This window comes from Oncorhynchus keta, unplaced genomic scaffold, assembly GCF_023373465.1.
Source record: "Oncorhynchus keta strain PuntledgeMale-10-30-2019 unplaced genomic scaffold, Oket_V2 Un_contig_1049_pilon_pilon, whole genome shotgun sequence".
Taxonomy (NCBI): domain Eukaryota; kingdom Metazoa; phylum Chordata; class Actinopteri; order Salmoniformes; family Salmonidae; genus Oncorhynchus; species Oncorhynchus keta.
The window spans coordinates 62354-88676 of NW_026277115.1; the positions used below are offsets into that span (position 1 = coordinate 62354).

General features: G+C 42.6%; 1 protein-coding gene across 1 annotated transcript; it reads right to left on the bottom strand.

Annotated features, from left to right (window-relative positions):
- Positions 1-481: 481 nt before the first annotated feature.
- Positions 482-26323, bottom strand: LOC118370647 (zinc finger protein 271-like). Its single transcript, XM_052500438.1, is given in 7 exon segments — positions 482-2321; positions 18117-18317; positions 18320-18377; positions 18380-19314; positions 24588-24765; positions 25248-25345; positions 25768-26323. Coding segments are annotated over 7 exon segments (3066 nt in total). The 5' UTR covers positions 26114-26323; the 3' UTR covers positions 482-1071.

Sequence of the window (26323 nt, forward strand, 5' to 3'; positions counted from 1 at the left end):
ACATTCAAACAAAATCATGTTGGAGCGAACCATTGAGAAAAGCTCAGCATTGCATATAGGTTTGGCTGCTAGGCTGAAGTAGCAAGGACATGCACATTAAGAGAAGATGATATCCAGGCCATATGACACCCAGACCATACTCTATTTTTGTAGGAATAAATTAACCAAGACCATACGTGACAGCTGAACATGCTGTGGTCAGCAGGATACGGGAAGAAAGATGTAGGCAGGATGACTGATGACTAACATGTAAAACATGGGCATGCAGTATGTATATTATCTTTAGAACATGGAAAGAGTTCAGCCATCGTTGTAACCAAAAGCAGATACTAAGGGGGAGTAACTTTATTTACATATGTGATGTACCCCAATATGTACAAAAACACAGAAATACAAAAACACAGAAAAAGGAACATAGAATGCCCACCTAGTCACACCCTGGCCAAACCAAAATAGAGAATAAAAGCTTTCTATGGCCAGGGCGTGACAGCCGCTCTGTTCTGGGCCAGCTGCAGCTTTACTAGGTCTTTCCTTGCAGCACTGGACCACACGACTGGACAATAATCAAGATTAGACTAAACTAGAGCCTGCAGAACTTGCTTTGTGGAGAGTAGTGTCAAAAAAGCAGAGCATCTCATTGAATCTATATGTTTTGACCATGACAGTTTACAATCTAAGGTAATGCCAAGTAATTTCGTATCCTCAACTTGATCAACAGCCACACAATTCATTCCCAGATTCAGCTGAGGTCTAGAACTTGAGGAATGATTTGTACCAAATACAATGATCTGAGTTTTAGAGATGTTCAGGACCAGTTTATTACTGGCCATGCATTCCAAAACAGACTGCAACTCTTTGTTAAGGGTTTCAGTGAATTCATTAGCTGTGGTTACTGGTGCTTATATAGTTGAATCATCAGCATACATGGACACACATGCTTTGTTTAATGCCAGTGGCAGGCCATTGGTAAAAATAGAAAAGAGTAGAGGGCCTAGAGAGCTGCCCTGCGGTACATCACACTTTATATGTTTGACATTAGAGAAGCTTCCATTAAAAACCCTCTGAGTTCTATCAGATAGATAGCTCTGTGTGTATTCTCTCATGTTGTTTCAGGTTCCCTAACTGGTTGAAACACTTGCCACACTGGGAGCAGTGGTAAGGCTTCTCCCCTGTGTGTATTCTCTCATGCTGTTTCAGGTTCCCTAACCGGTTAAAACACTTGCCACACTGGGAGCAGTGGTAAGGCTTCTCCCCTGTGTGTATTCTCTCATGTAGTTTCAGGCTCCCTAACCGGTTAAAACACTTGCCACACTGGGAGCACTGGTAAGGCTTCTCCCCGTTGTGAATTATTTTGTGAATTCTCTCATGCCGTTTCAGCTTCACTGACTGGTTGAAACACTTGCCACACTGGGAGCAGTGGTATGGCTTCTTCCCTTTGTGAATTATTTTGTGAATTCTCTCATGCCGTTTAAGGCTCCCTAACTGGTTAAAACACTTGCCACACTGAGAGCAGTGATAAGGCTTCTCCTCTGTGTGTATTCTCTCATGTTGTTTCAGGTTCCCTAACCGCTCAAAACACTTTCCACACTGGGAGCAGTGGTAAGGCTTCTCCGTGTGTATTCTCTCATGTCTTTTCAGGTTAGGTAAATGGTTAAAACTCTTCCCACACTGGGAGCAGTGGTAACGCTTTTCACCTGTGTGTATTCTCTCATGCTGTTTCAACTTCCTTGACTGGTTGAAACAGTTTCCACACTGGGAGCAGTGGTAAGGCTTCTCCGTGTGTATTCTCTCATGTCTTTTCAGGTTAGGTAAATGGTTAAAACTCTTTCCACAATGGGAGCAGTGGTAAGGCTTTTCCCCTGTGTGTATTCTCTCATGTTTTTTCAGATCCCCTGACCAGTAGAAAAACGTTCCACACTGGGAGCACTGGTAAGGCTTCTCCCTTGTGTGTATTTTCTCATGCCGTTTCAGCTCCACTGACTGGTTGAAACACTTTCCACACTGGGAGCAGTGGTAAGGCTTCTCTGTGTGTATTCTCTCATGCCTTTTCAGGTTCCCTAGCTGGTTAAAACACTTGCCACACTGGGAGCAGTGGTAAGGCTTCTCCCCTGTGTGTATTCTCTCATGTAGTTTCAGGTTCCCTAACTGGTTAAAACACTTGCCACACTGGGAGCAGTGATAAGGCTTCTCCCCTGTGTGAATTTTTTCATGTTGTTTCAGGTCCCATAACCGGTTACAACCCTTTCCACAGTAGGAGTACTGGTGTCGTCTTGCGGGTTTGGACGTCCCTGGCTCTGGTTCCACTGAGTCTGGTCTTTCTCCTGCCAAAGACAGTTCATTTTTTTAAATAGATACACGAATGATACACCTTTTCCAAATGTTGTTACATTTCAGCATTATTCTAAAATTGATTAAATTGTTTTTCCCCCTCGCCAATCTAAACTCAGCAAACAAAGAAACGTCCTCTCACTGTCAACTGCGTTTACTTTCAGCAAACTTAAGATGTGTAAATTATTTGTTGGAACATAACAAGATTCCAAACTGAACAAGTTCCACAGACATGTGACGAACTGAAATGGAATAATGTGTCCCTGAACAAAGGGGGTTAAGTACTACAGTGCATCTACTCATGAACTGCACCAGATTTGACAGTAGTTGCAGTGAGATGCTACCCCACTCTTCCACCAAGGCACCTGCAAGTTCCCAGACATTTCTGGGGAGAATGGGCCTAGCCCTCACCCTCCGATCCAACAGGTCCCAGACGTGCTCAATGGGATTGCGATCCGGGCTCTTCGCTGGCTATAGCAGAACACTGACATTCCGGTCTTGCAGGAAATCATGCACAGAATGAGCACTATGACTGGTGGCATTGTCATGCTGGAGGGCCATGTCAGGATGAGCCTACAGGAAGGGTACCACATGAGGGAGGATGTCTTCCCTGTAATGCACAGCTTGGAGATTGCCTGCAATGACAACAAGCTCATTCTGATGATGCTGTGACACACCGCACCAGACCACGACGGCCCCTCCACCTCCAAATCGATCCAGCTCCAGAGGACAGGCTTCGGTGTAATGCTCATTCCTTCGACGATAAACGCGAATGCGACCATCACCCCTGGAGACAAAACCGCAACTTGTCAGTGAAGACCACTTTTTGTCAGTCCTGTCTGGTCCAGTGACGGTGGGTTTGTGTCCAGAGGCGACGTTGTTGCCAGTGATGTCTAGTGAGGACCTGCCTTACAATAGGCATACAAGCCCTCAGCCTATTGCAGACAGTCTGAGCACCGATGGAGGGATTGTGCGTTCCTGGTGTAACTTTGGCAGTTGTTGTTGCCATCCTGTACCTGTCCCGCAGGTGTGATTTTCGGATGTACCGATCCTGTGCAGGTGTTGTTACACGTGGTCTGCCACTGCGAGGACGATAAGCTGTCCGTCCTGTCTCCCTGTAGCACTGTCTTAGGCGTCTCACAGTACGGACAGTGCAATTTATTGCCCTGGCCACATCTGCAGTAGTCCTCATGCCTCCTTGCAGCATGCCTAAGACACGTTCACGCAGATGAGCAGGGACCCTGGGCATCTTTCTTTCGGTGTTTCCAGATTCAGTAGAAAGGCCTCTTTGGAGTCCTAAGTTTTCATAACTGTGACCTTAATTGCCTTCCGTCTGCAAGCTGTTGGTGTCTTAACAACCGTTCCACAGGTGCATGTTCATTAATTGTTTATGGTTAATTGAACAAGCATGGGAAACAGTGTTTAAACCCTGAGATTTTGGGATATAAATATGAACTTTATCGAACAAAACATACATGTATTGTGTAACATGAAGTCCTATGAGTGCCATCTGATGAAGATCAAAGGTTAGTGATTCATTTTCTCTATTTTTCTTGTGACTCCTCTCTTGGTTGGAAAATGACTGTGTTTTTGAGGCTCTGACCTAACATAATTTATATGGTGCTTTCTCTGTAATGCTCTTTTTGAAATCAGACACGATGGGTAGATTAACAACAAGTTAAGCTTTAATTTAGTGTATTGCACTTGTGAATGTATGAAAGTTACATATTTCTAAAAATATTTTGAATTTCGCGCTCTGCCTTTTCAGAGGAATATTGTTGAGGGGTTCCGCTAGCCATAAGAAGTTAGGACTCCATGTTTCATTAGATGCTACAGTCCTCCTTTAAGACTCCATAATGTTTCATCATTAGACGATACAGTCCTCCTTTAAGACTCCATTATGTTTCATCATTAGATGCTACAGTCCTCCTTTAAGACTCCATAATGTTTCATCATTAGATGCTACAGTCCTCCTTTAAGACTCCATAATGTTTCATCATTAGATGCTACAGTCCTCCTTTAAGACTCCATCATGTTTTCCTGTTCAACAGTCTTGTAAAGATAGGGGGGGGCCATGTTCTGTTATAATCTCCACCCGGCACAGCCAGAAGAGGACTGGCCACCCCACATAGCCTGGTTCCTCTCTAGGTTTCTTCCTAGGTTTTGGTCTTTCTAGGAAGTTTTTCCTAGCCACCGTGCTTCTACACCTGCATTGCTTGCTGTTTGGGGTTTTAGGCTGGGTTTCTGTACAGCCCTTTGAGATATCAGCTGATGTACTAAGGGCTATATAAATACATTTGATTTGATTACTTACGTAAATAAGCTTTCTATTTTTTTTAATACATTTGAAAAATGTCTAAAAGCCTTTTTATCGCTTCATCATTATGGGTTATTGTGTGTAGATTGATGAGGAAATGTTTAATTTAATCAATTTTAGAATAAGATGTAACATAACAAAATGTGCAAAAAGTCACGGGGTCTGGAATACTTTACCAATAATCTTTGAAAGACAGGACCCTGAAAAGATATGTACAAAAAAAATAACAAATTAACTGGCAAAGCAGCAGAGCGAGGCCCGTATCCAGGAACGTCACAAGTCACGTTTTTGCAGCTGTTTCAGTACAGCACTACAGGGGAGAGAGGGAGAGCAGCTGTTTCAGTACAGTACTACAGGGAGAGAGAGGGAGAGCAGCTGTTTCAGTACAACAATACAGGGAGAGAGGAGAGCAGCTGTTTCAGTACAGTACTACAGGGAGAGAGGGAGAGCAGCTGTTTCAGTACAGTACTACAGGGAGAGAGAGGGAGAGCAGCTGTTTCAGTACAGCACTACAGGGAGAGAGAGGGAGAGCAGCTGTTTCAGTACAGCACTACAGGGAGAGAGAGGGAGAGCAGCTGTTTCAGTACAGTACTACAGGGAGAGAGAGGGAGAGCAGCTGTTTCAGTACAGTACTACAGGGAGAGAGAGGGAGAGCAGCTGTTTCAGTACAGTACTACAGGGAGAGAGAGGGAGAGCAGCTGTTTCAGTACAGCACTACAGGGAGAGAGAGGGAGAGCAGCTGTTTCAGTACAGCACTACAGGGAGAGAGAGGGAGAGCAGCTGTTTCAGTACAGCACTACAGGGAGAGAGAGGGAGAGCAGCTGTTTCAGTACAGTACTACAGGGAGAGGGGGGAGAGCAGCTGTTTCCAGTACAGCACTACAGGGAGAGAGAGGGAGAGCAGCTGTTTCAGTACAGTACTACAGGGAGAGAGAGGGAGAGCAGCTGTTTCAGTACAGCACTACAGGGAGAGAGAGGAGAGCAGCTGTTTCAGTACAGCACTACAGGGAGAGAGAGGGAGAGCAGCTGTTTCAGTACAGCACTATGGGGGAGAGAGAGGGGGAGCAGCTGTTTGAGTACAGCACTACAGGGAGAGAGAGGGAGAGCAGCTGTTTGAGTACAGCACTACAGGAAGAGAGAGGGAGAGCAGCTGTTTGAGTACAGCACTACAGGGAGAGAGGGAGAGCAGCTGTTTGAGTACAGCACTACAGGGGAGAGAGAAGGAGAGCAGCTGTTTCAGTACAGCACTACAGGGAGAGAGCAGCTGTTTCAGTACAGCACTACAGGGAGAGAGAGGGAGAGCAGCTGTTTCAGTACAGCACTACAGGAGAGAGAGGGAGAGCAGCTGTTTCAGTACAGCACTACAGGGAAAGAGAGGGAGAGCAGCTGTTTCATTACAGCACTACAGGGAAAGAGAGGAGAGCAGCTGTTTCAGTACAGCACTACAGGGAGAGAGAGGGGGAGCAGCTGTTTGAGTACAGCACTACAGGGAGAGAGAGAGAGAGCAGCTGTTTGAGTACAGCACTACAGGGAGAGAGAGGGAGAGCAGCTGTTTGAGTACAGCACTACAGGGAGAGAGAGGGAGAGCAGCTGTTTGAGTACAGCACTACAGGGAGAGAGAGGAAGAGCAGCTGTTTCAGTACAGCACTACAGGGAGAGAGCAGCTGTTTCAGTACAGCACTACAGGGAGAGAGAGGGAGAGCAGCTGTTTCAGTACAGCACTACAGGGAGAGAGAGGGGGAGAGGGAAAAAATCCACTGGACTAGTTTCAATGTATGGAATCACCGAGGAGTTTCTGGATTTTGGGTAAACTTCTTCTTTAAAGCATCAGACTCCATAGTAATTAATCATCAGATGCAACAAGCCTCCTTTATATGACTCCATAATGTTTCATCATTAGATGCTACAGTCCTCCTTAAGACTCCATCATGTTTATAATGTGTCTGGAAGCACTACTCTATCTATTCTACTCTATCTATTCAACTTTAATAACTAGGGTTAATACCTGCCTGGCGCCCCCAACAAAACTTGATCTTTACCCCTCTAACAATACCGCTACAGAATTAGCATAGTAGGCCATGTAATTTAAGGTAATCTGAAATATTTAGGACTAACTTATTCCTTGCCACCCATTCTGAAACTCACTGCAGCTCTTTGAAAGTGTTGCTGTCATTTCAGTTTCCGTGGTAGCTGACGTGTACAGTGTTGAGTCATCCGCATACAGACACACTGGCTTTACTCAAATGTCGTTGGCATGTCGTTGGTAAAGATTGAAAAAGGTAGGTGCCAAACAGCTGCCCTGGGGAATTCCTGATTCTACCTTGATTGTGTTGTACAGGCTTCCATTAAAGAACACTCTCTGTGTTCTGTTAGACAGGTGGCTCTGGGGCGGCAGGTAGCCTAGTGGTTAGAGCGGTAGGCCAGTAACCAAAAGGTTGCTGGATCGAATCCCCGAGTTGACATGGTAAAACTCTGTCGTTCTGCCCCTGAACAAGGCAGTCCTAAGCAGTCATTGAAAATAAGAATTTGTTCTTAACCGACTTGCCTAGTTAAATAAAGGTTAGCTTTTTTTTTTTTACTCTTTATCCACAATATAACAGGGGGTGTAAAGCAATACATTTTTTCAGCAGCAGACTACGATCGATAATGTCAAAAGCCACACTGAAGTCTAACAAAACAGCCCAAACAATATTTTTATCATCATCAATTTCTCTCAGCCAATCAGTCATTTTTAAGTGCTGTGTTTATTGAATGTCCTTCCCTATAAGCCTGATCACAGCTTTCCTCAGTATTAGTTCATTAATTAACAGTGTCTAGAGTTTAGTTTGCCTGTTCAACAGTCTTGTAAAGATATGGGTTGTTGACTGGGACAGGCAATGTAATACCCATAATGTTTTAAGGATATTGCAATCACAGGGTCTTACAAGAGGCATGAATATGTCTAAAAAGGGCCTAAAATGGCAACTTTCATCTTGATTTCCTAAAAAAAATACTTGCGATACAAATGTAAAAGGGTTGTTCCACAAAATGGGTGCCTTTTTTATATTTTAAGTAGAACATACGCAGCCATATTGAATTTTAAAAGACTGTTATACTAGATGAGGGGAACTTTAATGTCGACCACATGGAGAATTCAATACATCCAATTGAAAAGTCGCAAAAGTATATGAACCAATGGCAGATCGACCATTTAACAATTCCTACAGTAAGAATGCCCATTAAAAACCCCACATTAGTTCAACAACTGCAGGGTTTGTGTCCCTGTTTTTAAGACAGTACTCACTGGTGTCAATCGGATCTTCTGTCTCCTCCTTTTCACTCTCAAAACGTCTTCCTCCTTCACGTTTTCCTCTTCCTCTCTAAAAGTTCTTTCTCTTCTTTCACCATAACAACCTCCTCTTCCTCCTTTTTCATTCTGAAATATTCTTTCTCCGTAAAGCAGACCTCCTCTTCATTAGCAAGGGAGGAGTAGTTTAGTGAACTCATGGTCAGGGATGTTAGCTAGCTAGCTAGCTAGCATTAGCGACTAGCCTAGTGCTAACCTCAGTATAAATCTTTAACAAATTTGCAAATTGAACAAGAACATTAGGTTAAAGTTCACCAGTAGATACGTCAACCGAAATTTGTCTAAAACACTGAGATTAGCTAATGTACAATAACATGGTCTAAAGAATCAATCTTTCAGTTTTATGTTGTCAAGCAAACTACCGAGGTGGTTGTAAGAGTTGGCGCCTTGTTGTTCCTGAAGAAGTGTCCCGTCCAGTCCATTATACGTCACGCAAGAAGCATCACCTGAAAGACGCCCATCGCCATCTGCTGGCTGGAGTGGGTAACGCAGTTTGGAAACAATAGGTACTACACTTTGTATTGAAATAACGTCATAATAATTTAACAATAAACAGATATATTTTCTTACGTCTTACAAATAATAGTTTCCTGTACACAGACGTAGAAGCTTAAAATGAATCCTCGACTCACCTGTGTCCCCGCACATTGACTCTGTTCCGGTACCTCCTGTATATACCTCCACATTGACTCTGTTCCGGTACCTCCTGTATATACCCTCCACATTGACTCTGTTCCGGTACCTCCTGTATATACCCTCCACATTGACTCTGTACTGGTATCTCCTGTATATAGCCTCCACATTGACTCTGTTCCGGTACCTCCTGTATATAGCCTCCACATTGACTCTGTACTGGTATCTCCTGTATATAGCCTCCACATTGACTCTGTTCCGGTACCTCCTGTATATACCCTCCACATTGACTCTGTTCCGGTACCTCCTGTATATACCCTCCACATTGACTCTGTACTGGTATCTCCTGTATATAGCCTCCACATTGACTCTGTTCCGGTACCTCCTGTATATACCCTCCACATTGACTCTGTTCCGGTACCTCCTGTATACAGCCTCCACATTGATGCTGTACCGGTACCTCCTGTATATAGCCTCCACATTGACTCTGTTCCGGTACCTCCTGTATATAGCCTCCACATTGAATCTGTAATGGTACCTCCTGTATAAACCCTCCACATTTACTCTGTAATTGTACCTCCTGTATATAGTCTCCACATTGACTCTGTAATGGTTACCTCCTGTATATACCCTCCACATTGACTCTGTAATGGTTACCTCCTGTATATAGCCTCCACATTGACTCTGTAATGGTACCTCCTGTATATACCCTCCACATTGACTCTGTAATGGTACCTCCTGTATGTAGCCTCCACATTGACGCTGTACCGGTACATCCTGTATATAGCCTCCACATTGTCTCTGTACTGGTACCTCCTGTATATAGCCTCCACATTGACTCTGTAATGGTACCTCCTGTATATACCCTCCACATTGACTCTGTAATGGTACCTCCTGTATGTAGCCTCCACATTGACGCTGTACCGGTACATCCTGTATATAGCCTCCACATTGACTATGTACCGGTCCCTCCTGTATATGGCCTCCACATTGACTCTGTACTGGTATCTCCTGTATATAGCCTCCACATTGACTCTGTTCTGGTAATACCTTAATATAGAAAATATAAATATTGAAAATATAAATGTTTCGATTTTTTACATATATTGTTGAATATAATATACTTTAATGGTATATTAGTTCCAGGATCTCTGCCAGTGTTAAAGTTATGGCCAATTTAATACAGAGAGATTAGCATAGTAGGACATGTAACTTAAGGTTACCTAACATAACCCCTGTTCTATGATATTATAAGCCTCTTTAGGGGCGGAGTCTAGGGAGATCCAATCAAACAACGTCTGTCACGCAACAGCTAATAGCAGACGACTCCACTTCCTAAATAGGGCCATAGTCTCTCCCGTCTTCACATCTAAGTACGTTTGCCTTCCATGTGTGAAAGGTAACCTGGTCAACTACCAACTACCATGGAGCTCAACACTTTCACCTGGTGAATATCATAGAATCAGGGTTCTGTTAGGTAACCTGGTGAATATCATAGAATCAGGGTTCTGTTAGGTAACCTGGTGAATATCATAGAATCAGGGTTCTGTTAGGTAACCTGGTGAATATCATAGAATCAGGGTTCTGTTAGGTAACCTGGTGAATATCATAGAATCAGGGTTCTGTTAGGTAACCTGGTGAATATCATAGAATCAGGGTTCTGTTAGGTAACCTGGTGAATATTATAGAATCAGGGTTCTGTTAGGTAACCTGGTGAATATTATAGAACCAGGGTTCTGTTAGGTAACCTGGTGAATATTATAGAATCAGGGTTCTGTTAGGTAACCTGGTGAATATTATAGAATCAGGGTTCTGTTAGGTAACCTGGTGAATATTATAGAACCAGGGTTCTGTTAGGTAACCTGGTGAATATCATAGAATCAGGGTTCTGTTAGGTAACCTGGTAAATATTATAGAATCAGGGTTCTGTTAGGTAACCTGGTGAATATCATAGAATCAGGGTTCTGTTAGGTAACCTGGTGAATATCATAGAATCAGGGTTCTGTTAGGTAACCTGGTAAATATTATAGAATCAGGGTTCTGTTAGGTAACCTGGTGAATATCATAGAATCAGGGTTCTGTTAGGTAACCTGGTGAATATCATAGAATCAGGGTTCTGTTAGGTAACCTGGTAAATATTATAGAATCAGGGTTCTGTTAGGTAACCTGGTGAATATCATAGAATCAGGGCTCTGTTAGGTAACCTTCCGTTCTATTTCAATGACTTGTTAGTCTCTCACTTTGGGGATATAGTCAACAACCATAGAGCTCATATACTCTCTGATGCCAAGTCTAGACAGGATCATCCCTCAGAGGTCCCCACTCTACTCACCGTAGGTACACTTCATCTGTGAGAGACGGAATCTAAAACAAAAATCCTGAAAATCACATTGTATGATTTTTAACTAATTAATTTGCATTTTATTTCATGACATAAGTATTTGATCACCTACCAACCAGTAAGAATTCCGACTATCACAGACCTGTTAGTTTTTCTTTCAGACGCACTCCTGTTCTCCACTCATTCATTACCTGTATTAACTGCACCTGTTTGAACTCGTTACCTGTATAAAAGACACCTGTCCACACACTCAATCAAACAGACTCCAACCTCCAAGACCAGAGAGGGTGTAAGGACATCAGGGATAACATTTTAGACCTGCACAAGGCTGGGATGGGCTTCAGGACAATAGGCAAGCAGCCTGGTGAGAAGGCAACAACTGTTGGCGCAATTATTAGAAAATGGAAGAAGTTCAAGATGACGGTCAATCACCCTCGGTCTGGGGCTCCATGCAAGATCTCACCTCGTGGGGCATCAATGATGAGGAAGGTGAGGGATCAGCCCAGAACTACACGGCAGAACCTGGTTAATGACCTGAAGAGAGCTGGGACCACAGTCTCAAAGAAAACTATTAGTAACACACTACGCGGTCATGGATTAAAATCCTGCAGCGCACGCAAGGTCCCCCTGCTCAAGCCAGCGCATGTCCAGGCCCGTCTGAAGTTTGCCAATGACCATCTGGATGATCCAGATGAGGAATGGGAGAAGGTCATGTGGTCTGAGGAGACAAAAAGAGAGCTTTTGGGTCTAAAATCCCTCGCCGTGTTTGGAGGAAGAAGGATGAGTACAACCCCAAGAACACCATCCCAACCGTGAAGCATGGAGGTGGAAACATCATTCTTTGGGGATGCTTTTCTGCAAAGGGGACAGGACGACTGCACCGTATTGAGTGGAGGATGGATGGGGCCATGTATCGCGAGATCTTGGTCAACAACCTCCTTCCCTCAGTAAGAGCATTGAAGATGGGTCGTGGCTGGGTCTTCCAGCATGACAACGACCCGAAACACACAGCCAGAGCAACTAAGGAGTGGCTCCGTAAGAAGCATCTCAAGGTCCTGGAGGGGCCTAGCCAGTCTCCAGACCTGAACCCAATTGAACATCTTTGGAGAGAGCTGAAAGTCCGTATTGCCCAGCGACATAAAACCTGAAGGATCTGGAGAAGGCCTGTATGGAGGAGTGGGCCAAAATCCCTGCTGCAGTGTGTGCAAACCTGGTCAAGAACTACAGGAAACATATGATCTCTGTAAATATTAAGTTATGCTTTTCTGATGTATCAAATACTTATGTCATGCAATAAAATGCAAATTAATTACTTAAAAATCATACAATGTGATTTTCTGGATTTTTGTTGAAGTGTATCTATGATAAAAATGACAGACCTCTACATGCTTTGTAAGTAGGAAAACCTGCAAAATCGTCAGTGTACCAAATACTTGTTCTCCCCACTGTATTTCACATATACACTAACTTCATCCGTGCCGAGGATGATGCCTGGATAAAAAAGTATTTTCCTCATTGGCTGGCTGTTCTGGAGCAGCCAGGACCTTCTGCCTGAAACTGAAGTGCTGTGTGTTAAAGCATGTACAGTTTAGGTCCTTCTTTGTTGAACAAAGGCAACTGACATCCCCAGACATCAGCTCACCAGGAGCAGGGGGGATGACCTGGTGTATTCTCAACTGACATCCTCAGAGATCAGCTCACCAGGAGCAGGGGGGATGACCTGGTGTATTCTCAACTGACATCCCCAGACATCAGCTCACCAGGAGCAAGGGGGATGACCTGGTGTATTCTCAACTGACATCCCCAGACATCAGCTCACCAGGAGCAGGGGGGATGACCTGGTGTATTCTCAACTGACATCCTCAGAGATCAGCTCACCAGGAGCAGGGGGGATGACCTGGTGTATTCTCAACTGACATCCCCAGACATCAGCTCACCAGGAGCAGGGGGATGACCTGGTGTATTCTCAACTGACATCCCCAGAGATCAGCTCACCAGGAGCAGGGGGATGACCTGGTGTATTCTCAACTGACATCCCCAGACATCAGCTCACCAGGAGCAAGGGGATGACCTGGTTTATTCTCAACTATATACCCTCACATTTTTGTAAATATTTGAGTATATCTTTTCATGTGACAACACTGAAGAAATTACACTTTGCTACAATGTAAAGTAGTGAGTGTACAGCTTGTATAACAGTGTAAATTTGCTGTCCCCTCAAAATAACTCAACACACAGCCATTCATGTCTAAACCACTGGCAACAAAAGTGAGTACACCCCCAGGTGAAAATGTCCAAATTGGGCCCAAAGTGTCAATATTTTGTGTGGCCACCATCATTTTCCAGCATGGAGTACACGTCCTGGTAATCAGTCTGGCCCTGCGTTGTGATCTGAGGACCCATGCCAAACCTTTTCAGTCTCCTGAGGGGGAATAGGTTTTGTCGTGCCCTCTTTATATAGCCAAATTATTTTTCACCCAGGAAGCTCGGGTAAACATTGGTTGTTGTGCACTGCTGCCACTACCAGGCCTGGAGTCCATTTTGACTTTGTTGTTAGCGAGTTGTGTTAGCGAGTTGTGTTAGCGAGCTGTGTTAGCGAGTTGTGTTAGCGAGCTGTGTTAGCGAGCTGTGCGGCTAAGCAGCTAACTGCCTACTGATCAACCTATTGTGTGTATTGAACATTCATACTGGACAGTTTTACCTATAGAGTAGCACCACCACCCATCAGCCCATTCTCTTCTTGTAGCACACGCTCCAGCAGGTATATCTCTCTAGTCACCCCCAAAACCAATTCTTTCTTTGGCCGCCTCTCCTTCCAGTTCTCTGCTACCAATGACTGGAACGAACTACAAAAAGCACTGAAACTGGAAACACTTATCTCCCTCACTAGCTTTAAGCACCAACTGTCAGAGCAGCTCACAGATTACTGCACCTGTACATAGCCCACCTATATTTTAGCCCAAACAACTACCTCTTTCCCTACTATATTTAATTAATCTATTTATTTTGCTCCTTTGCACCCCATTATTTTTATTTCTACTTTGCACATTCCTCCATTGCAAATCTACCATTCCAGTGTTTTACTTGCTATATTGTATTTACTTTGCCACCATGGCCTTTTTTTGCCTTTACCTCCCTTATCTCACCTCATTTGCTCACATCGTATATAGACTTGTTTATACTGTATTATTGACTGTATGTTTGTTTTACTCCATGTGTCACTCTGTGTCGTTGTATGTGTCAAACTGCTTTGCTTTATCTTGGCCAGGTCGGAATTGTAAATGAGAACTTGTTCTCAACTTGCCTACCTGGTTAAATAAAGGTGAAATAAATAAATACATAAAAAGACATACATCATCAGAGTGGGCCTCCAACTTAATTGTAAACAATGGAGAAAATGCATCACATGTGAACATCACTTGATTATCAGAGGGGTGTATTATGACATCAGATAGAACTACTCAGACATTCCAAATATCACTTCATTATCAGAGGAGTGTATTATGACATCATATAGAACTACTCAGACATTCCAAATATCACTTGATTATCAGAGGAGTGTATTATGACATCATATAGAACTACTCAGACATTCCAAATATCACTTGATTATCAGAGGGGTGTATTATGACATCATATAGAACTACTCAGACATTCCAAATCAGGCTTCATCCATATCATGAAGGTGGATATTGATCCAACCATTTCCAAAGTAATGACTGGGCTGATGGAAACAGGATATGCCTGTATACTTTTCTAAATGCCGACAGACGATTTGTTACTTCGTTTGACATGGTGGGGTCATTTTGTGTCAGTAAAAATGTATAAACGAGAAATGGCGGCATTAATCCTTTATGCGCAAATATTGATTTAATAACGATCATATCTTAGTTAACTTGGTGTCACGTGATGATATGTTGTGTGGTTCTCCCACTACGACTTGGGAACTCATGCAGTTTATTAGGCTACAGATTAAATAAATGATGAACTTCACAGGGTGGTGAAAGTGCATGTGATGAGCTTGATGCTCCTTTCCAATACATTTTGAGGGTCTTCTGGTGACATGATGATGATTGATGCTTGGTTGCCATTTGACAAATAAAATAATGTCGCTCTCATCCATAATAATATCACCATGTCGGTAGCCTACCAGCACTGTATCTTTGAGCTGTTGGCTACAGTGCACGGGACAAGAGCACGTTTTCTATATAACTCAATGGTTTTTCAAAACCCTCAGTAGAGTTGAAAGTCCAACAGTGCAGCAGTATCAAACAGATAATATCTAACAAATTCCACAACTAAACCTAATACACATAATCCAGTAAAGGAATGGGAAATATAGAAGTATAAAACATGGATGAGCAGAAACACAGCAGCTAAGATGCAATATATAGTGAAGAATAGATAGTGAAGGATACAGTATTTACAGTTGAAGCTAAAGATTACATACACTTAGGTTGGAGTCATTAAAACTCATTTTTCAACCACTCCACACATTTCTTGTTAACAAACTATAGTTTTGGCAAGTCGGTTAGGACATCTGTGTTAATGACACAAGTCATTTTTTCAACAATTGTTTACAGACAGATTATTTCACAATCCCAGTGGGTCAGATGTTTACATACACTAAATTGACTGTGCCTTGAAACAGCCTTGGAAAATTCCAGAAAATTATGTCATAGCTTTCGTAGCTTCTGATAGGCTAATTGACATCATGAGTCAATTGGAAGAGCACCTGTGTATGTATTTCAAGACCTACCTTGAAACTCAGTGCCTCTTTACTTGATATCATGGGAAAATAAATACAAATCTGCCAAGATCTCAGAAAAAATGGTAGAACCTCCACAAGTCTGGTTCATCCTTGGGAGCGATTTCCAAATGCCTGAAGGCATCCTCTGGTCTGATGAAACAAAAATAGAACTGTTTGGCCATAATGACCATCGTTATGTTCGGAGGAAAAGGGGGATGCTTGCAAGCCGAAGAACACCATCCCAACCGTGAAGCACACAGGTGGCAGCATCACGTTGTGGGGGTGCTTCGTTGGAGGAAGGACTGGGGCACTTCACAAAATAGATGGCATCATGGGGGAGGAAAATTACGTGAATATATTGAAGCAACATCTCAAGACATCAGTCAGGAAGTTAAAGCTTGGTCGCAAATGGGTCTTCCAAATGGACAATGACACCAAGCATGTGGCAAAATGGCTTAAGGACAACAAAGTCAAGGTATTGGAGTGGGCATCACAACGCCCTGACCTTAATGCTATAGAAAACAGATAATTTTTACCCTTTTAAAAATAGTTATAGGGGGAGGTCCGGGGGATGTCTGTCTTTGAAAGGGTCATTGTAATATTTAAGATGTCCCCTTTACTGATGACCTAAACCTAAAAGTCAAGGGGTCTGAATACTTACCAAAGAAACTGTAAGTGATTGAGGACAGAGCATAATTGCTATATTCTAATTAAAATCATTGACCCACAAGGGACCACATGACCAAAGCAATGCGTGACCCATGCAGAATTAAAACAATATTCATCTTAATGAGAAATATAATCGAATAAACAAATGTTTGCACAACCAAAGACATGAAAACGGGTGGGAACATTGTATTTAGCTAGGATTTCATAAGGCCAGGAATGTCATTGAGAATAACAATAGACAATAGTTAATGTTGCTAGTTTAGGGATGAAGATAGAATGTTAAGGATGTTTTTAATTTGATGTGGAAACAATGTTTATTCAACCAGTGGGAGGCTTGTAAAAGCCCACAGGAAAGTGGAATGAGGAACTCTTCATTGAGACAATCATGAAACAGCAATCTGTGGGTGAGTTGTAGTGGATATTATAATATAAGGATCTGCTAGAGTCCAAGTCAAACCAAGATTCTTTATTTCTGAGCTCAGAGAGAATAAGAGTTTGGTATTTGTTATTTTACTAGGATCCCCATTAGCTGTTGCAAAAGCAGCAGCTACCCCTCCTGCGGTCAACACAAAACATGACACATAATTGTCACGTCTCTCGTCGGAAGGCATGGACCAAAGCGCAGTGTGGTAAGTGTTCATGATTTTTATTTAATCAAAAAACATTCAAACAAAATCATGTTGGAGCGAACCATTGAGAAAAGCTCAGCATTGCATATAGGTTTGGCTGCTAGGCTGAAGTAGCAAGGACATTAAGAGAAGATGATATCCAGGCCATATGACACCCAGACCATACTCTATTTTTGTAGGAATACATTAACCAAGACCATACGTGACAGCTGAACATGCTGTGGTCAGCAGGATACGGGAAGAAAGATGTAGGCAGGATGACTGATGACTAACATGTAAAACATGGGCATGCAGTATGTATATTATCTTTAGAACATGGAAAGAGTTCAGCCATCGTTGTAACCAAAAGCAGATACTAAGGGGGAGTAACTTTATTTACATATGTGATGTACCCCAATATGTACAAAAACACAGAAATACAAAAACACAGAAAAAGGAACATAGAATGCCCACCCTAGTCACACCCTGGCCAAACCAAAATAGAGAATAAAAGCTTCTCTATGGCCAGGGCGTGACAGCCGCTCTGTTCTGGGCCAGCTGCAGCTTTACTAGGTCTTTCCTTGCAGCACTGGACCACACGACTGGACAATAATCAAGATTAGACTAAACTAGAGCCTGCAGAACTTGCTTTGTGGAGAGTAGTGTCAAAAAAGCAGAGCATCTCATTGAATCTATATGTTTTGACCATGACAGTTTACAATCTAAGGTAATGCCAAGTAATTTCGTATCCTCAACTTGATCAACAGCCACACAATTCATTCCCAGATTCAGCTGAGGTCTAGAACTTGAGGAATGATTTGTACCAAATACAATGATCTGAGTTTTAGAGATGTTCAGGACCAGTTTATTACTGGCCACGCATTCCAAAACAGACTGCAACTCTTTGTTAAGGGTTTCAGTGACTTCATTAGCTGTGGTTGCTGGTGCTTATATAGTTGAATCATCAGCATACATGGACACACATACTTTGTTTAATGCCAGTGGCAGGCCATTGGTAAAAATAGAAAAGAGTAGAGGGCCTAGAGAGCTGCCCTGCAGTACATCACACTTTATATGTTTGACATTAGAGAAGCTTCCATTAAAAACCCTCTGAGTTCTATCAGATAGATAGCTCTGTGTGTATTCTCTCATGTTGTTTCAGGTTCCCTAACTGGTTGAAACACTTTCCACACTGGGAGCAGTGGTAAGGCTTCTCCCCTGTGTGTATTCTCTCATGCTGTTTCAGGTTCCCTAACCGGTTAAAACACTTGCCACACTGGGAGCAGTGGTAAGGCTTCTCCCCTGTGTGTATTCTCTCACTAGTTTCAGGCTCCCTAACCGGTTAAAACACTTGCCACACTGGGAGCAGTGGTAAGGCTTCTCCCCGTGTGAATTATTTTGTGAATTCTCTCATGCCGTTTCAGCTTCACTGACTGGTTGAAACACTTGCCACACTGGGAGCAGTGGTAAGGGTTAAGGCTCCCTAACTGGTTAAAACACTTGCCACAAGAGCAGTGATAAGGCTTCTCCTCTGTGTGTATTCTCTCATGTTGTTTCAGGTTCCCTAACCGCTCAAAACACTTTCCACACTGGGAGCAGTGGTAAGGCTTCTCCATGTGTATTCTCTCATGTCTTTTCAGGTTAGGTAAATGGTTAAAACTCTTCCCACACTGGGAGCAGTGGTAACGCTTTTCCCCTGTGTGTATTCTCTCATGCTGTTTCAACTTCCTTGACTGGTTGAAACAGTTTCCACACTGGGAGCAGTGGTAAGGCTTCTCCGTGTGTATTCTCTTGTGTCTTTTCAGGTTAAAAAAATGGTTAAAACTCTTTCCACACTGGGAGCAGTGGTAAGGCTTTTCCCCTGTGTGTATTCTCTCATGTTTTTTCAGATCCCCTGACCAGTAGAAAAACGTTCCACACTGGGAGCACTGGTAAGGCTTCTCCCTCGTGTGTATTTTCTCATGTCGTTTCAGCTCCACTGACTGGTTGAAACACTTTCCACACTGGGAGCAGTGGTAAGGCTTCTCCGTGTGTATTCTCTCATGCCTTTTCAGGTTCCCTAGCTGGTTAAAACACTTGCCACACTGGGAGCAGTGGTAAGGCTTCTCCCCTGTGTGTATTCTCTCATGTAGTTTCAGGTTCCCTAACTGGTTAAAACACTTGCCACACTGGGAGCAGTGATAAGGCTTCTCCCCTGTGTTAATTTTTTCATGTTGTTTCAGGTCCCATAACCGGTTACAACCCTTTCCACAGTAGGAGTACTGGTGTCGTCTTGCGGGTTTGGACGTCCCTGGCTCTGGTTCCACTGAGTCTGGTCTTTCTCCTGCCAAAGACAGTTCATTTTTTTTAAATAGATACACGAATGATACACCTTTTCCAAACGTTGTTACATTTCAGCATTATTCTAAAATTGATTAAATTGTTTTTCCCCCTCGCCAATCTAAACTCAGCAAACAAAGAAACGTCCTCTCACTGTCAACTGCGTTTACTTTCAGCAAACTTAAGATGTGTAAATATTTGTTGGAACATAACAAGATTCCAAACTGAACAAGTTCCACAGACATGTGACGAACTGAAATGGAATAATGTGTCCCTGAACAAAGGGGGTTAAGTACTACAGTGCATCTACTCATGAACTGCACCAGATTTGACAGTAGTTGCAGTGAGATGCTACCCCACTCTTCCACCAAGGCACCTGCAAGTTCCCAGACATTTCTGGGGAGAATGGGCCTAGCCCTCACCCTCCGATCCAACAGGTCCCAGACGTGCTCAATGGGATTGCGATCCGGGCTCTTCGCTGGCTACCTGTCCAGAACACTGACATTCCGGTCTTGCAGGAAATCATGCACAGAATGAGCAGTATGACTGGTGGCATTGTCATGCTGGAGGGCCATGTCAGGATGAGCCTACAGGAAGGGTACCCATGAGGGAGGACGATGTCTTCCCTGTAATGCACAGCTTGGAGATTGCCTGCAATGACAACAAGCTCATTCTGATGATGCTAAGACACACCACACCAGACCATGAGGCCCCTCCACCTCCAAATCGATCCAGCTCCAGAGGACAGGCATTCGGTGTAAGTGCTCATTCCTTGACGATAAACGCGAATGCGACCATCACCCCTGGAGACAAAAACGCAACTTGTCAGTGAAGACCACTTTTTGTCAGTCCTGTCTGGTCCAGTGACGGTGGGTTTGTGCCCAGAGGCGACGTTGTTGCCAGTGATGTCTAGTGAGGACCTTTACAATAGGCATACAAGCCCTCAGCCTATTGCAGACAGTCTGAGCACTGATGGAGGGATTGTGCGTTCCTGGTGTAACTTTGGCAGTTGTTGTTGCCATCCTGTACCTGTCCCGCAGGTGTGATTTTCGGATGTACCGATCCTGTGCAGGTGTTGTTACACGTGGTCTGCCACTGCGAGGATGATAAGCTGTCCGTCCTGTCTCCCTGTAGCGCTGGGCGTCTCACAGTACGGACAGTGCAATTTATTGCCCTGGCCACATCTGCAGTAGTCCTCAAGCCTCCTTGCAGCATGCCTAAGACACGTTCACACAGATGAGCAGGGACCCTGGGCATTTTTCTTTTGGTGTTTCCAGATTCGGTAGAAAGGCCTCATTGGAGTCCTAAGTTTTCATAACTGTGACCTTAATTGCCTTCCGTCTGCAAGCTGTTGGTGTCTTAACAACCGTTCCACAGGTGCATGTTCATTAATTGTTTATGGTTCATTGAACAAGCATGGGAAACAGTGTTTAAACCCTGAGATTTTGGGATATAAATATGAACTTTATCAAACAAAACATACATGTATTGTGTAACATGAAGTCCTATGAGTGCCATCTGATGAAGATCATCAAAGGTTAGTGATTCATTTTCTCTATTTCTGCTTTAGTGACTCCTCTCTTTGGTTGGAAAATGGCTGTGTGTGTTTTTGAGGCTCTGACCTAACATAATTATATGGTGTGCTTTCGCTGTAACGCTCTTTTGAAATCAGACACGATGGGTAGATTAACAACAAGTTAAGCTTTAATTTGGTGTATTGCACTTGTGAATGTATGAAAGTTACATATTTCTAAAAAATATTTTGAATTTCGCGCTCTGCCTTTTCAGAGGAATGTTGTTGAGGGGTTCCGCTAGCCATAAGAAGTTTTAAGACTCCATGTTTCATTAGATGCTACAGTCCTCCTTTAAGACTCCATAATGTTTCATCATTAGATGCTACAGTCCTCCTTTAAGACTCCATAATGTTTCATCATTAGATGCTACAGTCCTCCTTTAAGACTCCATAATGTTTCATCATTAGATGCTACAGTCCTCCTTTAAGACTCCATAATGTTTCATCATTAGATGCTACAGTCCTCCTTTAAGACTCCATTATGTTTCATCATTAGATGCTACAGTCCTCCTTTAAGACTCCATAATGTTTCATCATTAGATGCTACAGTCCTCCTTTAAGACTCCATCATGTTTTCCTGTTCAACAGTCTTGTAAAGATAGGGGGGCCATGTTCTGTTATAATCTCCACCCGGCACAGCCAGAAGAGGACTGGCCACCCCACATAGCCTGGTTCCTCTCTAGGTTTCTTCCTAGGTTTTGGTCTTTCTACAAGTTTTTCCTAGCCACCGTGCTTCTACACCTGCATTGCTTGCTGTTTGGGGTTTTAGGCTGGGTTTCTGTACAGCCCTTTGAGATATCAGCTGATGTACTAAGGGCTATATAAATACATTTGATTTGATTACTTACGTAAATAAGCTTTCTATTTTTTTTAATACATTTGAAAAATGTCTAAAAGCCTTTTATCGCTTCATCATTATGGGTTATTGTGTGTAGATTGATGAGGAAATGTTTAATTTAATCCATTTTAGAATAAGATGTAACATAAGAAAATGTGCAAAAAGTCACAGGGTCTGAATACTTTCCAAAGGCATTGGAAGTGATTGAGGACAGAGCATCATTACTATATTCTAATTACAATCATTGACCCATAAGAGAACACCTGACCAAAGCCAGACGTGACCCATACAGAATTAAAACAACATTATTCTTAATGAGAAATATAATGTAATAAACAAATGTTTGCATAACCAAAGACATGAAAACTGGCACCAACATTGTATTTAACTAGGAAGGTCATTGAGAATAACAATAGACAATAGTTATTGTTGCTAGTTCAGGGATGAAGATGGTGCAGGTTCATGAATGTTAAAGATGTGTTCACAGTGTGGATGTTGACAGAGGGGGATTCCAACCCCAAAGTAATAGTGGTACAAAATATCATACATTCTAACAACAATTTGACCACCCTGGGTTATGATGTATATAACATTCTAACAACAATTTGACCACCCCTGGGTTATGATGTATATAACATTCTAACAACAATTTGACCACCCCTGGGTTATGATGTATATAACATTCTAACAACAATTTGACCACCCTGGGTTATGATGTATATAACATTCTAACAACAATTTGACCACCCTGGGTTATGATGTATATAACATTCTAACAACAATTTGACCACCCTGGGTTATGATGTATATAACATTCTAACAACAATTTGACCACCCTGGGTTATGATGTATATAACATTCTAACAACAATTTGACCACCCTGGGTTATGATGTATATGACATTCTAACAACAATTTGACCACCCCTGGGTTATGATGTATATGACATGACAAGATACACTGGCTACTTTAGGCATCTTTTTTTAATGACATGTTTATAATCAAAAAGTATGTTTTTAGAGGGGAGGGAAATACTGTTTATGTTAAACTGTAGAGAACAAGAACCTTTGGTGAATCAGGGAGTCCCTGATATTTTATATACTACACATGTCCAGAAGTCTGGTTCTGACAATAAACAATAAACTTTTAAAGTTTCAAACGAGGTTGTCAAGACAGGACCGTACTGTGGTACTACACTATTACACTGTTATGTACTAGTAATGTCTGTCAAGACAGGACCGTACTGTGGTACTACACTATTACACTGTTATGTGGTCCTTCTGTGGCTCAGTTGGTAGAGCATGGCGCTTGTAATGCCAGGGTAGTGGGTTCGATTCCCGGGACCACCCATACGTAGAATGTATGCACACATGACTGTAAGTCGCTTTGGATAAAAGCGTCAGCTAAATGGCATATATTATTATTATATTATGTACTACTAATGTCTGTCAAGGTAGGACCGTACTGTGGTACTACACTATTACACTGTTATGTACTACTAATGTACTAGTATCGAAGAGGATAAGGAATATCTACAGGTGGAACATGTACACAATATAACACATTACTGTCAAGACAGCCAACAACCCACAACATGTATGTTATGTTATGTTACTAATGTAACAACAACCCACAACATGTATGTATGTTATGTTACTAATGTAACAACAACCCACTGCACATGAATAAACGTTCAAAGTCCTTGTTCCTGATTGACTGACCTTCATGTCTTAATATAGTGATGGACTGTCATTTCTCTTTGCTTATTTGAGCTGTTCTTGCCATAATATGGACTTGGTCTTTTACCAAATAGGGCCATCTTCAGTATACCATCCCTACCTTGTAACAACACAACTGATTGGCTCAAAGGCATTAAAGAAGAAAATCCGCAAATTAACTTCTAACAAGGCACACCTGTTAATTGAAATGCATTCCAGTTGACTTCCTCATGAAGCTGGTTGAGAGAATGCCAAGAGTGTGCAAAGCTGTCATCAAGGCAAAGGGTGGCTACTTTGAAGAATCTCAAATATATTTAACACTTTTTTTGGTTACTACATGATTCCATATGTGTTATTACATAGTTTTGATATCTTCACTATTATTCTGCAATGCAGAAAATAGTAAATTAAAGAAAAACCCTTGAATGAGTAGGTATTCTAAAAACTTTTGACCGGTAGTGTAGAATAAAATATCTGTAGATCAGATGTTAATGAAGCAATACAGACCACATTAGTTTGTATGTTCTAGAGTCCAATTTGTAAGTCGCTCTGGATAAGAGCGTCTGCTAAATGACTTAAATGTAAATGTAAATGTCTAGTGAAGAGAGGGGGGATGACTGGGACAGGTGTAACAGTATAATTTTAAACCGTTTAAACCGTCCCCTCGCCCATACCCGGGCGCGAACCAGGGACCTTCTGCAGACAACGACAACAGTCACCCATCGCTCCACAAGAGCCGCTGCCCTTGCAGAGCAAGGGGAAACACTACTTCAAGGTCTCAGAGCAAGTGACGTAACCGATTGAAACGCTATTTAGCGCACACCGCTAACTAAGCTAGCCGTTTCACATCCGTTACACAGGCAATGTAACATCCATAATGTTTTGAGAAAATGTTTTTGTAAAACAAGCACCTTACATTGGATCATCTTGAAACTCTCTCTCTAAAGCTAACCTTTATCAAGGTTTTATATGGTCTATTGGTTTCTCTCTTTTCATTGGTAGAATCCTTTTTCAGTGTTTTGATATTCATAACATCCATATCCACCAGTCTATCTTCCTGTCAACTAACAGAACTCTGCTGGTTGTCCTGGCAACAGATACCAGTGGGCAGATGTATTTTGTTTGTTCAAACTGAACGACAGCACTTACTTTGATGTGTCAAATCTGATCCTTTCTTCTCTTCTCCTCCTCTCACAGTTCCACTCAGCCCCGTTGTTTTCCTGCAGTCCACCAGCAGCACAGACAACCTCTTCATACCCAGCAGTAAGGTGCTACCGGGAGAGGCACGACACATGGACTCCGGGAGGCTGGAAGGGCTAGCATTGTCCTAGTAACCATAAAGAGGGGACACAGACACATATCATTATGGATGCTGATGCCACTGTTGTCATAAAGTGCTTTACAGAAACCCAGCCCCCGATAGAGCAAGCTGTATGCTAGACCAGACCAAGCTGTATGCTAGACCAGACCAAGCTGTATGCTAGACCAGACCAAGCTGTATGCTAGACCAGACCAAGCTGTATGCTAGACCAGACCAAGCTGTATGCTAGACCAGACCAAGCTGTATGCTAGACCAGACCAAGCTGTATGCTAGACCAGACCAAGCTGTATGCTAGACCAGACCAAGCTGTATGCTAGACCAGACCAAGCTGTATGCTAGACCAGACCAAGCTGTATGCTAGACCAGACCAAGCTGTATGCTAGACCAGACCAAGCTGTATGCTAGACCAGACCAAACTGTATGCTAGACCAGACCAAGCTGTATGCTAGACCAGACCAAGCTGTATGCTAGACCAGACCAAGCTGTACCATCTGATGTTCTGATCTGGAGAGACTCTTCTCTTCCTCGTCAGCATCAGGATGTTGTTGATGCTCCCCAGAGGATCCACGATAGTCACGTCTCTCTCCTGTGTGAACGAGAACAGCAAACAGACGGTAAACTTATGACCATCTATTGCAATCAAGAGGCATGAATATGTCTAAAATGGCCACTTCCATCATGATTTTGTAAAATATTGTTTGTGTTGCAAATGTAAAAGGTAATTTCCACAAAATGGGTGCCTTTACATCCCTTTGATATTTTAAGTAGATTTTAAAAGCCTGTTATATTAGATGAGGTGAACTTTAATGTAGACCACATGGAGAATGAGAATTTAATACATCGAAGTCCCAAAAACATATGTATCAATGGCAGATTGTCCCTTAAACAATTCCCACAGTACTGAACAACATATTCAAGTGTAGAACTGAAGTAGAATGCCCCTTTAAAACAATACATTACATTATTTCAAGAACTACATAGTGTCCCTGTTTTTAAGACAGTACTCACTGGTGGTAATCTGATCTTCAGCCTCCTCCGCTTTCACTCCCAAAACGTCTTCCTCCTTTTTTATTGAGATAGCCTCCTCTTCCTCTTTTACTCTAAAAGGTTCTTCCTCTTCTTTCACTACATTCTCTTCTTTCAATGTTATGGCATCTTCCTCGTTTTTGATTCTGAAAGCTTCTACCTCCTCCCCTTCCACTTTAACAACCTCTTTCCCATCTTCCTCTTTCACTGTAATATCATCCTCTTCTTCTTTCAATATGATAGCCTCCTCTTCCTCCCTTTTCATCCTGAAAGCTTCTTCCTCTCCTTTCACCAGAGCTTCTTTCTCGGTCGAGCTTTGTGAGCTCATGCTCCGGTCGATTAGCCTAATGCAGTATCAATTTAGTAACACATTTGCTAATTTAACGTGCAAATGGCGTTAAAATGAACTAGTAGATGGGTAAACATAATTATATTCAAAACACTAAGAGTAATATACACAAGATTGGTCTAAAGAGCTTCAAAGACTCAACTTTATGTTCGCTAGCAAAGCAACACGTTGGTTGAATCAGAAGCCTTT